This window comes from Anomaloglossus baeobatrachus, chromosome 1, assembly GCF_048569485.1.
Source record: "Anomaloglossus baeobatrachus isolate aAnoBae1 chromosome 1, aAnoBae1.hap1, whole genome shotgun sequence".
Classification (NCBI taxonomy): Eukaryota; Metazoa; Chordata; class Amphibia; order Anura; family Aromobatidae; genus Anomaloglossus; species Anomaloglossus baeobatrachus.
In genome coordinates, this window is record NC_134353.1 from 757538697 (window position 1) to 757552541 (window position 13845).

Genomic DNA, 13845 nt, shown 5'->3' on the forward strand with positions numbered 1-13845 from the left:
CCATAATGTCATCATGGAAGTGGATTTCAATGGAAACCGGTAAAGCTCTAGTGAACTTCATGCCTCAGAGAGTTAAGGCAATGCTTTAAAATAATGATAGCAACACAAAATATGGTATGAAAAATTACAGCATAGGGAGCGATATAACCTAAGGTCAACCATTGATATATTGATTGATGTGTATACTTTTGATAACTTATGTATAAGATTCTGTCAATGCAAATTAAAATACATGGTACCTTAACTTGCAACAATATATACACTATCTGTTTTAGAATATATAAAGTTACTGTTATTTCTTGTGTTCCCTGTGTAAAGAATAACTGCTCTTTTGATAATAATCACTCAGATTATTCTCAAACTAGATATACTATTACTAATGTTGAGCACTAACTGCTCAAACTATCATTCACACAACATCATGAACATGACAAAGTCCACTAATAGGAGTATATTAAAACCCAGTTTTTATTACAATAAGGAAATGATAATACAATACTATACTTTAATACAAGTGCTGCTAATACACCGTGTGCAGAATTATTAGGCAAGATGTATTTTAGAGGATTTTTTATTATTGATCAACAACTATGTTCTCAATCAACCCAAAAGACTCATAAATATCAAAGCTTAATATTTTTGGAAGTTCGAGTGGGGTTTTTTTTTTTAGATTTGGCTATCTTAGGAGGATATCTGTGCAGGTAACTATTACTGTGCAGAATTATTAGGCAACTTAATAAAAACCACATACAGTTAGGTCCAGAAATATTTGGACAGTGACACAATTTTCGCGAGTTGGGCTCTGCATGCCACCACATTGGATTTGAAATGAAACCTCTACAACAGAATTCAAGTGCAGATTGTAACGTTTCATTTGAAGGTTTGAACAAAAATATCTGATAGAAATTGTAGGAATTGTACACATTTCTTTACAAACACTCCACATTTTAGGAGGTCAAAAGTAATTGGACAAATAAACCAAACCCAAACAAAATATTTTTATTTTCAATATTTTGTTGCGAATCCTTTGGAGGCAATCACTGCCTTAAGTCTGGAACCCATGGACATCACCAAACGCTGGGTTTCCTCCTTCCTAATGCTTTGCCAGGCCTTTACAGCCGCAGCCTTCAGGTCTTGCTTGTTTGTGGGTCTTTCCGTCTTAAGTCTGGATTTGAGCAAGTGAAATGCATGCTCAATTGGGTTAAGATCTGGTGATTGACTTGGCCATTGCAGAATGTTCCACTTTTTTGCACTCATGAACTCCTGGGTAGCTTTGGCTGTATGTTTGGGGTCATTGTCCATCTGTACTATGAAGCGCCGTCCGATCAACTTTGCGGCATTTGGCTGAATCTGGGCTGAAAGTATATCCCGGTACACTTCAGAATTCATCCGGCTACTCTTGTCTGCTGTTATGTCATCAATAAACACAAGTGACCCAGTGCCATTGAAAGCCATGCATGCCCATGCCATCACGTTGCCTCCACCATGTTTTACAGAGGATGTGGTGTGCCTTGGATCATATGCCGTTCCCTTTCTTCTCCGAACTTTTTTCTTCCCATCATTCTGGTACAGGTTGATCTTGGTCTCATCTGTCCATAGAATACTTTTCCAGAACTGAGCTGGCTTCATGAGGTGTTTTTCAGCAAATTTAACTCTGGCCTGTCTATTTTTGGAATTGATGAATGGTTTGCATCTAGATGTGAACCCTTTGTATTTACTTTCATGGAGTCTTCTCTTTACTGTTGACTTAGAGACAGATACACCTACTTCACTGAGAGTGTTCTGGACTTCAGTTGATGTTGTGAACGGGTTCTTCTTCACCAAAGAAAGTATGCGGCGATCATCCACCACTGTTGTCATCCATGGACGCCCAGGCCTTTTTGAGTTCCCAAGCTCACCAGTCAATTCCTTTTTTCTCAGAATGTACCCAACTGTTGATTTTGCTACTCCAAGCATGACTTCTATCTCTCTGATGGATTTTTTCTTTTTTTTCAGCCTCAGGATGTTCTGCTTCACCTCAATTGAGAGTTCCTTAGACCGCATGTTGTCTGGTCACAGCAACAGCTTCCAAATGCAAAACCACACACCTGTAATCAACCCCAGACCTTTTAACTACTTCATTGATTACAGGTTAACGAGGGAGACACCTTCAGAGTTAATTGCAGCCCTTAGAGTCCCTTGTCCAATTACTTGTGGTCCCTTGAAAAAGAGGAGGCTATTCATTACAGAGCTATGATTCCTAAACCCTTTCTCCGATTTGGATGTGGAAACTCTCATATTGCAGCTGGGAGTGTGCACTTTCAGCCCATATTATATATATAATTGTATTTCTGAACATGTTTTTGTAAACAGCTAAAATAACAAAACTTGTGTCACTGTCCAAATATTTCTGGCCCTGACTGTATATGTTCCCATCTCACTTGTTTATTTTCACCAGGTAAACCAATATAACTGCACAAAATTTAGAAATAAAACATTTCTGACATGTAAAAACAAAACCCCAAAAAATTAGTGACCAATATAGCCACCTTTCTTTATGATGACACTCAACAGCCTACCATCCATAGATTCTGTCAGTTGCTTGATCTATTTACAATCAACATTGCGTGCAGCAGCCACCACAGCCTCCCAGACACTGTTCCGAGAGGTGTACTGTTTTCCCTTCCTGTACATCTCACATTTTATGAGTGACCACAGGCTCTCTATGAGGTTCAGATCAGGTGAACAAGGGGGACATGTCATTATTTTTTTTATCTTTTAGACCTTTACTTGCCAGCCACGCTGTGGAGTAGTAGGAGGCATGTGATGGAGCATTGTCCTGCATGAAAATCATGTTTTTCTTGAACGATACCGACTTCTTCCTGTACCACTGCTTGAAGAAGTTGTCTTCCAGAAACTGGCAGTAGGTCTGGAGTTGAACTTCACTCCATCCTCAACCCGAAAAGGTCCCACAAGTTCATCGTTGATACCATGCCCATGCCCCAGAGAGTTAAGACAATGCTTTAAAATAATGGTGGCCACACAAAACATTGTCGCTTTGGGCACAATTTGTACATTTTTACTTGGAGGTGTTCTCACATTTGTTGCCAGAAGTTTATACATTAATGTCTGTGTGTTGAGTTATGCAGAGGGCACCAAACTTACACTGTTATAAAAGTTGTGCAAAAATTTGAGGGGTTCACTTACTTGTGTGAAAGACACACACACATACACACACACACACACACATAGATAGATACACAGTATATATATATATATATATATATATATATATATATATATATATATATATATAGATAGATATATGTATATATATATATACACATATATATATATACATATCTATATATATAATTGCCTTATTCTGTCTGTCTGTCTGTCTGTCTGTCTGTCTATCTGTCTGTCTGTCTGTCATGCTCCAAAATTGTGTCCTTACGGTGACACAAAGCTGATTGGCCGCTGGGCTCGCCATGGCCCCGCCCCCCCACACGGATTGGCCGCTCGCCCAGGCTGCGCCCCCACACGGATTGGCCAGCCGCTCGCCCAGGCTCCGCCCCCCCCACAGATTGGCCTCTCGCCCCGGCACCCTGCAGGCATTGGCAATTCGGCCACGCCACGCCCCGCCCCCCTCACGCAATGCACGTTAGCTCTGGCCCCACCCCCTCCCTCCTCCCGCGCATTTCTCGAACTGACACGGCTGTCACGGAGGTGAGTACGGTACTCCCTGCCCACCCCCCCCCCTCCCCCCCCCGCCCCCGCCCCCGCCCCCGCCCCCGCTCGCACAGGACTGGTGTGGATACGTTGCTAACCATGCTCGCATGGTTACAAGCGCTGTCACGGAGGTGAGTACTGTACTCCCTCCCCCCCCCCCCCTCCCCCCCCGGCCCCCGCTCGCACGGCAGTGGTGGGAGTGGTGTGGATACGTTGGTATCAAGCCCATCAAGGTCCTGCTGCGCCAGAAGATCCACACGCACACACACAAACATACACACACATCAGATCACACTCACACTCACTCTTACACACACCTCACACACACCTCACACACACCTCACATCGCATCCACATACTCACAACATCCTGGGATATCGCTTGCTTCTCGGCGGCGAAAATGTGCTGTTGTGATCTTCCAGGACCTGACGGAGGATCACATGGCCAGAAGCATGTGATATCCCCGGATGTTGTGAGTATGAGCGCGTAAGTGCGATATCGTCAGTGTCTGTGTGTGTGAGTGGATGCGATCGGGTGTGTGTGAGTGGATGCGATCGGGTGTGTGTGAGTGTATGCGATCGGGTGTGTGTGAGTGGATGCGATCGGGTGTGTGTGAGTGGATGCGATCGGGTGTGTGTGAGTGGATGCGATCGGGTGTGTGTGTGAGTTGATGCGATCGGGTGTGTGTGTGAGTGGATGCGATCGGGTGTGTGTGTGAGTGGATGCGATCGGGTGTGTGTGTGAGTGGATGCGATCGGGTGTGTGTGTGAGTGGATGCGATCGGGTGTGTGTGTGAGTGGATGCGATCGGGTGTGTGAGTGTCGGCAGAGGACCAGGCCGTGCTGGAGGAGGCTGGGAACAGAGAGGCTGATCATGGGGAAGAGGGGAATGCTGATGCTGAAGGAGGCTGGGATGGGAAGGCTGGGAGGAAGGAGGCTGGGACGAGAGAGGCTGATCCTCAGGAAGGCTGAGGAGGGGAGGCTGATGCTGAGGGAGGCTGGAAGGAGAGAGGCTGAGCAAACGTGCTCCATCCGCCATACTGCGCACTCCCCATCGTGCTGCATCCCCCATGCTGCGCACTCCCAAACGTGCTCCATCCGCCATGCTGCGCACTCCCAAACGTGGTCCATCCGCCATGCTGCGCACTCCCAAACGTGCTCCATCCGCCATGCTGCGCACTCCCAAACGTGCTCCATCCGCCATACTGCGCACTGGAGCACGTTTGGGAGTGCGCAGCATGGCGGATGGAGCACGTTTGAGAATGCGCAGCATGGCGGATGGAGCACGTTTGGGAGTGCGCAGCATGGCGGATGGAGCACGTTTGGGAGTGCGCAGCATGCCGGATGGTGCACGATCGGGAGTGCGCAGTATGGCGGATGGAGCACGTTTGGGAGTGCGCAGCATGGCGGATGGAGCACGTTTAGAAGTGCGCAGCATGGCGGATGGACCACGTTTGGGAGTGCGCAGCATGGCGGATGGAGCACGTTTAGGAGTGCGCAGCATGGCGGATGGAGCACGTTTGCAAGTGCGCAGCATGGCGGGTGGAGCACGATGGGAGGTGCACACCTCCCCCCAACACACACACACACGCGCACTGCACAACACACACACACTAGGAATCACAAACAACGCCCTACACAGACACCCACACAGACAACGCTGCACACACAAATATACGCACATACAGCACAACACACACATTGCTCAAAACATACCTCCCCCCAAAACACACCACACCCACACAAACCGCACAACACACACACACACACACAACGCTACAGACACACAGCGCTCCACAAACAACGCAACACACATACAACACCGCTCTCACCCCCCGCGACACTCAGAACATGTACAGCGCCCTACACAAACACTTGGTAACTACACACAACAACATCTATATATATATATATATATATATATATATAACAAAAATCATACATGAACTACACAATACGTAAATTCTAGAATACCCGATGCGTAGAATCGGGCCACCTTCTAGTATATATATATACACATACAATCATTTTTTTATTTTTGATGATTAATTTTATTTTTTAATAACTACAGTTGTTTGTCAATCCAAAAGTATCTTTCTTAAGAAAATGTTTATGCAAGCATAATTATTGGGCAACTATTAGTGTACAGAATTATTATACAACAAAATGAAAAATTAAAATGTTCCCATTTCAATTGTTTATTTTCATCTGCTAAAGTGAACATAATAACTTAACTAATTATGATGCCCCATTAGTCCCTTAACATGTTATACTGGCCTTACAGTCTACCCAATGCCATATGTTGGCCACCACAGTCCTTCAACACTGTATGACAGTTCCGAACACTGCATTAAGGCCCCACAGTCCCCCAACAGCATACAATGTTCCCCAGAGTTTCCCAACATGGTACGATGGCCACCATAGTCCCTCAACACCTTATGATGGCTCCCTCAGTCCCCAATACCGTATGAAGGCCCTCACAGTCCCTTCACATCATGCGATCACCCTACAGTTCTCCAACACTGTATGATGGTCCCAAAGACTACCCCAACACAGTGTAATAAATTTACCCATGTAGCCATCTACACAGTATGATCACCACTGCACAACCCTCCACACACAATAATACCCTCCACACTGTATGTTCACCACCAGGCAGCCCACCATGCAGTAAAAAAAGTATAATGGCCCCACACAGACCTCCACACAGTATAATTTTCCTCACATAGCAGTATAACCACCAACACACAGCCCTACCCACAGTATAATGGTATGCAATTATCCATCTACAGAGTATAGTGACACACACAAAGTACATAGATACATAGAACCATTACCCCCACACAGCCCTCCATTCAGTATAATGGCCCCCAGAGAGCTCTCCACACAGCATGATTGCCACAACACAGCCTGCCACACACTATTAATGACCCCAAATAGCCCTCCACACAGGATTATCATCCCCACATAGCTCTCCACACAGTATAATGGAACAAACAGCCCTCCACACACAACAATAACCCCCTCACAGCCCTACACTCAATAAAATGGCACACACAGTCCTCAACACAGTATAATGGCCTCAACACAACCCACACACTATGATCAGCAACACACAGCCCTCCACACAGTATACTGGCCTTAAACAGTTTGACCATGACCACACAGTATGAAAATCCCCAATACACCCACACACACTATATTTTTGCCACATACCCAGTTTTTTTCATCCTCAGTCTCCACCACATGCATTTGATGGTCCCCAATATCCTCATACTTTATGATGTCCCACAGTATATTAAGATACATGTACTCATTGATGAAGTGAAAATAGAATAAGAAAGCTACTCAACTCTCCCGACTCCTCTAGGCTCTGCTGTATGTGTTGTGAAGCTCCACATAGCAGAGCAGGTGCAATGCAATAACATAATTGTACCTGTTTTGCTTAAAAATTAGAGCTCAGACACACAGAGTGTATTATGGTCCAGGGAGCTGATGGCTCCCTGTTCCATCATTGTTTATAACTTTATCTGCATACACAATGCAGATACTGTTGAAAGCATGATGTCCGATGGGGGTCCCTGTGCCTCCACCAGACACTCTTTGACTCATGGCCCCATAGTGGAAGCATGGTCTGCTGCTGTTAGTGGTACGCCACTGCTCTTACCTCCTCCTGCCTGTTTACATGCACTCCTATCCTACTGCCTTTTACATGTAAGAAAAGCTTTTTTAATTCCAGTATAAAATAAATGAAATATTAGACTCATATAGAAGTCTATTTCAAGCATGTTGTATGTCTACTATGTTGGATTAACTAAAGGCTTTAATGGACAATTATGCACCAGGTGGAATGCTGCTGACTCTTCTTTGTTCCACAATTTACTGCATATATTATATTGAGTTTTGGTTGAAATTATTGCAACTACAATTCAGTTCAGAATGAAATATAAGGTTGAAGATTACTTTTTCCAAGGGTTGTATAGGAGCTGGAGAGCTTCTTTAAAGGGAACCTGTCAGGTGCAATGAGCAGTTCTGGGTGCATACTGCTAATCCCTGCCTAACCGCCCCCCAAACACTAGCATAGATAAAGAGATCTTTAGAAAAAGTATTTCTAAACATCTTTTATAATATGCTATTGAGGCCAGGGACTAATGGCAAGGGCATTAATTCCCTTGACTAGTTTGCTCCATTAGCATGTTAGCACGCCCCTGTGGGCATGCTACCATGCTAATGAACGTGCAGTGTCAGAGGCATGGTCAGAGGCAGGAATGGTTTTTATGTATGCTACTAGATACAGGGACAGTTAGACAGGGATTAGCAATATGCACCCAGAACTGCTTGTGGTTCTGGGTGCATATTGCACCTCCTCACAGGTTCACTTTAAATATGTACAACAATATTTCATTGTAATGCTTGTTTAACATTATCATATAATTACCTAAATTATTTATATTTTTAGTAATTAATATGGTTTTCTTTCTATTTCAGAATGGCCTGAATTTGTAAGTAACTATGCACCTTGGTGGGCAACGCATACACTAGACTGGCTAAAGTATGGAAAAAATGTGCTGGTTGTAAATTTTGAAGACCTTAAGGAAGATTTATTCTTTCAACTCAAAAGAATGATAAACCTTCTTGGACTACCAGTCTTAGCAGACAGACTTCTGTGTGTTGAAGGCCAAAAGGATGGAAACTTCAAACGTTCTGGTCTCAGAAAGTTGGAGTATGACCCATATACTGCAGACATGAGAAAAATGATTAGCAATTACATTAGGACAGTAGATGCAGCCCTGAAGCTAAGAAATCTCAGTGGTGTTCCAGGAGACTACTATCCAAGATGATGACACTGATCGGTCAAGAAGATATCTGGGATAATGGTTCTCAGCTGATGGCTACTTCCACCCAGTGGGTGGCTTGAAGACTTTTGCTGCTAATAATTGTTAAAATTTCTTATGTGCATGAAATATGAACATCAAACAGTGCTTCAAATATTGGCAAGAAGGTTTGACATGTCCGATTAGACTATATTCAGTTATTTTATCTCAATGCAGATTTTCTGCATGAATTTAAGTACATGTTGATGAATACAATTGGCATCTTCATAACTTACATCTAGAAAGTCAGCAAATAATTTTCTTGGCATCTGGCAATTTCTGCCATTATTAAAAGCAGCTTGAGCACTCCATTGTCATAGAGAATAATGACTGCACAGTTGAGCTAAAAAAATGTATGATTTATTAGTGCCTATGAATCACAGATCATCCGCAACAGATCTTTACACATAGAGAATGCATGAGTAAGGGTGCGGAAATCTACACCTAGGTCTTGCTGATTGACCAGGACATGCACAATCCTAATGATTATCCCTAACAAGCGTTATATATGTTTGGGGATTTTGGAGCTGGATTAAAATGGTTTATCAATCTCAGAAAGTGATGGTACCCTGCTGCTTGAATTGGGCCATTTCCTGCACAGCCGGGTGGTCTGGACCGCTGCTGTGCTTTGGAAAAACATTAAAGGGGATGCAGTGCCAGCTCTCTGTTCCCTTTCATTCCAGGATCAGTGGGTGTCCCATTTGATGGACTGGCACTGATTATGAAGAGATTATCTATTCCAGAAATATACCATCACTTCATGAGACAGAAAAACACCTTTAAGCACTGGTTCACATAGGAATAGAAATAAAATATTCCCCTAACATAAGACAATGCAGAATATACATGCCAGTCTTAGATCAGTTTGATCTGATAGTTTTTTTTGCTTGAGATGTTATAATGCTTGTAGAACAAGGACACATAAAGCACATATATTACCTAATTCTGCTTCTTTAGAGAGGATCTGTCAGCTCTTGTGGCATGTCTGTCTAGAAAATAATTGTACTCCCCATGAAATAACAATAATGGCGTATGTTATGGCAGATTCCTACTGTGTGGAGACAAGTAGAGCTGTAGCTACAAGTGGTTAATTTATTAATACATTTCCAGAAGGAATAACAGATGAGTGGTCTAATATTGTTTATGTCCCTAGGTAATACAAGTATTTGCTAAAACAGATATGTCAGAAAAGCTGACAGGTTGTCTTATATTTGTTTACCGTTAGACTAAAATTGTTCATCCAGCCCTAAAAATACGAAAAGAAAAGATAAGTAGAGAATGTAAAAGTTTGAGGATCTAGCTGAAATTTCCAACTTAGAATGGATGCAATGGGAAATGGTTACATTGCTTTTGTAGCACAATGGAAATATTTAGAAATGAGTGGATCAATAGCCAGACTTCCAGACGTCAAGGCGAATTTCCTAAAATACGAGGTTCCATGCAAATCTAAACATTTTAAGGTTTGATACACATTTTGGGAAAAAGAAGATGCCAACTTGCCCAGCACCATTTCCCACACTGCGGAAACATCAGAGTGCCAGCTAGCATCATTTTGCATTGAGGTACAGGACTGTCCATAAAGCCATACACCTATCACATCTTATGGATTATCATACCTTGTGCTGTGGTGGTCAATATCTGGGTCATCAAAGAGCAGCAGTTCCCAGTAGAGCACAGTTTGTACAGCAAAGTTGTTTTCCATCTCTACAATCACTGAGAAGTTATTCTCTTCTTCAGAGTATAAGCTCTTATGGTCATCAGGGTCTTCTCTCTCTCCCTCATCTGTAGAGTATAAGTTCTTATCGTCAGCAGATCCCTTCTCTCTAGCTTGAAGAGTGTAAGCTCTAATGGTCAGCAGGTCGTCCCTCGTTTGTAGAATGTAAGCTCTTATGGTCAGCAAGGTCCTCTCTTTTGCCTATAAAGTGTAAGCTCTTATGAACAGCAGATCCTCTTTCTCGCTTGAAGTGTGTATGATGTTATGGTGAGCGGGGTCCTCTCACTTGTAGAGTGTAAGCTTTTATAGTCAGTGGGGTCCTTGCTCTCTCCCGTAGAGCATAAGCTCTTATGGTCAGCTGGAACCTCTCTCTCTTCTGTAGAAGTGTAAGGCTATGTGCGCACTAGAGATGTGAAGTTTCTCGAGAAAATCTTCTCGAGAAACTTCTGGGAGTGAAGATTTGCTGAACTCCGGAAAAAATCCGCGGCAAAACCGCATGCGGATTTGCCGCGGAATTGCCGCGAAATTGCCGCGAAATTGCCGCGATTTTCCCGCGGGTGGTTCCCTGCGGATTTTTGCAGGCTGTACTGCAGAAATCCGCGGGATACCTGCGGATTTAATGGACATGTTCATTTTCTCAAGAAAGTTTCTCGAGAAATTTCCGCACCGAAACTTTCTTGAGAAAAATCCGCACCAGTGCGCACAGCTTTTTTTTTTTCTCATAGAATTTCATGGGAAATGTCTGCACAAAGATTGCAGACATTTCTCAAGAAATTTCCGCGGCAAATCCGCGGGTAAATCCGCGGGTATTTTGCTCTAGTGCGCACATAGCCTAAGATCTTATGGTCAGCATGGTTCTCTCTAGGTTCTCTCTCTTTTTCACTCAACTGTGGAGTCTCAGCTCATGTGGTCAGTGGACTTCTTTCCCTCTTTCACTTGTAGAGTGTAAGTTCTTATGGTCAGCAGCATTCTCTCTGTTTTCTCCATATGTGTATTTTTTGAGCAAGTACAAGTAGCACACCAAAGAAGTGTGATAACCAATAACTTTTTACATTGATGATGTTCTAGTGGATGAACTTTCACTTATGTGGACAGCAGTTTGGGCTTTAGTCAAATAATGAAGATATAAAAGTCCAGCAGTTGGGAATAAAATAGATTCAGTAAAGAAAGTATAATGTTATTCTCAATTTAAAGCCAAAATGTATTGATGTTGAACTTCGACAACCTTTGATTTACAGTACACACATTCTAGATCACTTTTAAAGTGTTATTTTCCCATTGTAGTTTTTCTTTTAAATTGGTCAATAATTGGACAATTGTCTCTGATTTTCACTAAATAACAGCTCAGATGTGTCCAGGTCTCTTTTATGCAGTGCTAGGTATGGATGGGGGGGAGCCACCCTTTTGTGTAGTTTTGTGGTAAAGGTTTCCTGGTCTTTCTGTTGAGCATCAGAGCCTAGCCCTGGAATAAGGACAATTTAGTAAGGCTGGGTCCACATATATTCGTCTCCTCATCATTTCTATACATCATTTAAAAAACCCTGGATGGAACTGAAGGAAGAACTAATCTCATTGTTTGCAGTGGGATTATTCTCACCTGTTTGGTGAATCAGTTCACTTCAGACAGGTCCAGGCACAATGGCTTAATCATTTGGCAACAGATAAATGCAGGTGAGGTAGTCTGATCACGTTTCATGTAACATTGGGATCCAGCCCCAGACGTTTGCCTTTTGGTTAACCTCTTACCGACATTGGACCTACTGGATACGTCCTTGATCATGTTGGTGTAATCTCCACCACCTGCTGCGGTGAACCGGCGGTGATCCCTGCACATGTCTGCTGATTTGTACAGCAGACATGTGCGACTATCAGCTGTCAAGTGCAGGTGGATCCACGATCCACCCATTCCTGTTAACCCCTTAAATCACACTGTCAAAATGTGACAGCACAATGTAAATAGCCATGTTGAGGAAATCGCTTCACCGCGATCAAAGGCCCCGTGCCGTGCTCACACGGAGACGACGGTTGCCATGGAGGCACATGTTCATGTGACTCCTGTCGCTATCATGACATAGTTCCTGTTACAGCCAACAGAGCGCAGGCTGTAACAGGAGAACAGCATTTTTGCTGATCAGAGGTGTTCAATTCTGATCAACAGACATGAATCAGCGATCAGACTGTTGATCCTTATAGACCCCTAGGGGGACTAGTAAAATAAAAAAAGTAAAAAAAAAAGTAAAGGGGTAAAGAAAAAAAAATATACACACAATTAGTATCACTTCATTCAGAAATGCTCAATCAATCAAAATATAAAATCAATTAATCTGATTGGTAATTGGTAGAGTTGAGTGAGTATCTAACTATTCGTACTCCCTATACTCTTACCGAGTACCGTCTACTAGAGTTGAGCGAGTACCTAACTATTCGTACTCGCTATACTCACACCGAGTACTGTCTGTCTAATACTCGCGTATTCATTCCAAATAGCGTGTACAATGCAAGTCAATGGGGAAAAACTCGCAAAGTAATGAGTAACCTGAATGCTATACTATTCATGTGAGTAGCAAATAGTGCGGAATTTAGGTTATTCGTTACTTTATGAATTTTCCCCATTGTCTTGCATTACACATGCTATTTGGAGCAAATATGCGAGTATTAGACAGTACTCATTATGAGTATAGCGTGTACGAATAGTTAGGTACTCGCTCAACTCTACTGTCTACTACACACGTATTCATGCCGAATAGCATGTGCAATGCAAGTCAATGGGGAAAACTCACAATATAATGAGTAACCCAAATTCCGCACTATTCGCTACTCGCACGAATAGTGCGGCATTCAGGTTACTCGTTCGTTACTTTGCAAGCTTTTCCCCACTGACTTGCATTGCACACGCTATTCGCAATGAATACGTGAGTATTAGACAGTACTCGTTATGAGTATAGCGAGTACGAATAGTTAGGTACTTGAACTGTAGTAAATGGTGTAGCCGCAAAAAAATTCCAAAAGCCAAAGTTGTGTTTTTTGGTTGCTGCAAATTTTGCGCTAAATGCAATAACAGGCGATTAAAACCTAGCATCTGTGCAAAAATGGTACCATTAAAACATCAGGTCTAGATGCAAAAAAGAAGCCATCACTGAGCCCCATATCCCAAAAAAATGAGAACGCTACAGGTCGCAGAAAAATGGCACAAAAAAGTGCACCACTTTTATTGGACAAACTTCTGAATTTTTTTTAATCCCTTAGATAAAAGTAAACCTATGCATGTTAAGAATCTACAAACTCGTACCAGCCTATGGCATCACGCTGATATATCAGTTTTACCATATAGTGAACATGGTGAATAAAATACCTTCAAAACTATCATGCAATCATACTTTTTATCTATTTTTTTCCGCACTTGGAAATATTTTTGTAGTTTTCCAGTAAGTAAAATTCCTGGTTTCATTTAAAAGGACAACTCATCCTGCAAAAATCAAGCCCTCATATGGCAAAATAAAAAAGTTGCGGCTCTCGAAAGAAGGGGAGTATAAAACAAAAACGAAAA

At 42.8% G+C, this 13845-nt stretch overlaps 1 protein-coding gene across 3 annotated transcripts in view; it reads left to right on the top strand.

The window, feature by feature from the left end:
• The window catches only part of WSCD2 (WSC domain containing 2), a 685960-nt gene extending 673211 nt beyond the window's left edge, over nucleotides 1-12749 (top strand). For all 3 annotated transcript variants that reach the window (XM_075324018.1, XM_075324011.1, XM_075324026.1), the window contains 2 exons: nucleotides 8199-10689; nucleotides 11136-12749. In XM_075324018.1, the coding sequence (XP_075180133.1) occupies nucleotides 8199-8551 (353 nt within the window). In that variant the 3' untranslated portion in view covers nucleotides 8552-10689; nucleotides 11136-12749. The remainder of the gene's footprint in view (nucleotides 1-8198; nucleotides 10690-11135) is intronic.
• The last annotated feature ends 1096 nt before the right edge of the window (nucleotides 12750-13845 follow it).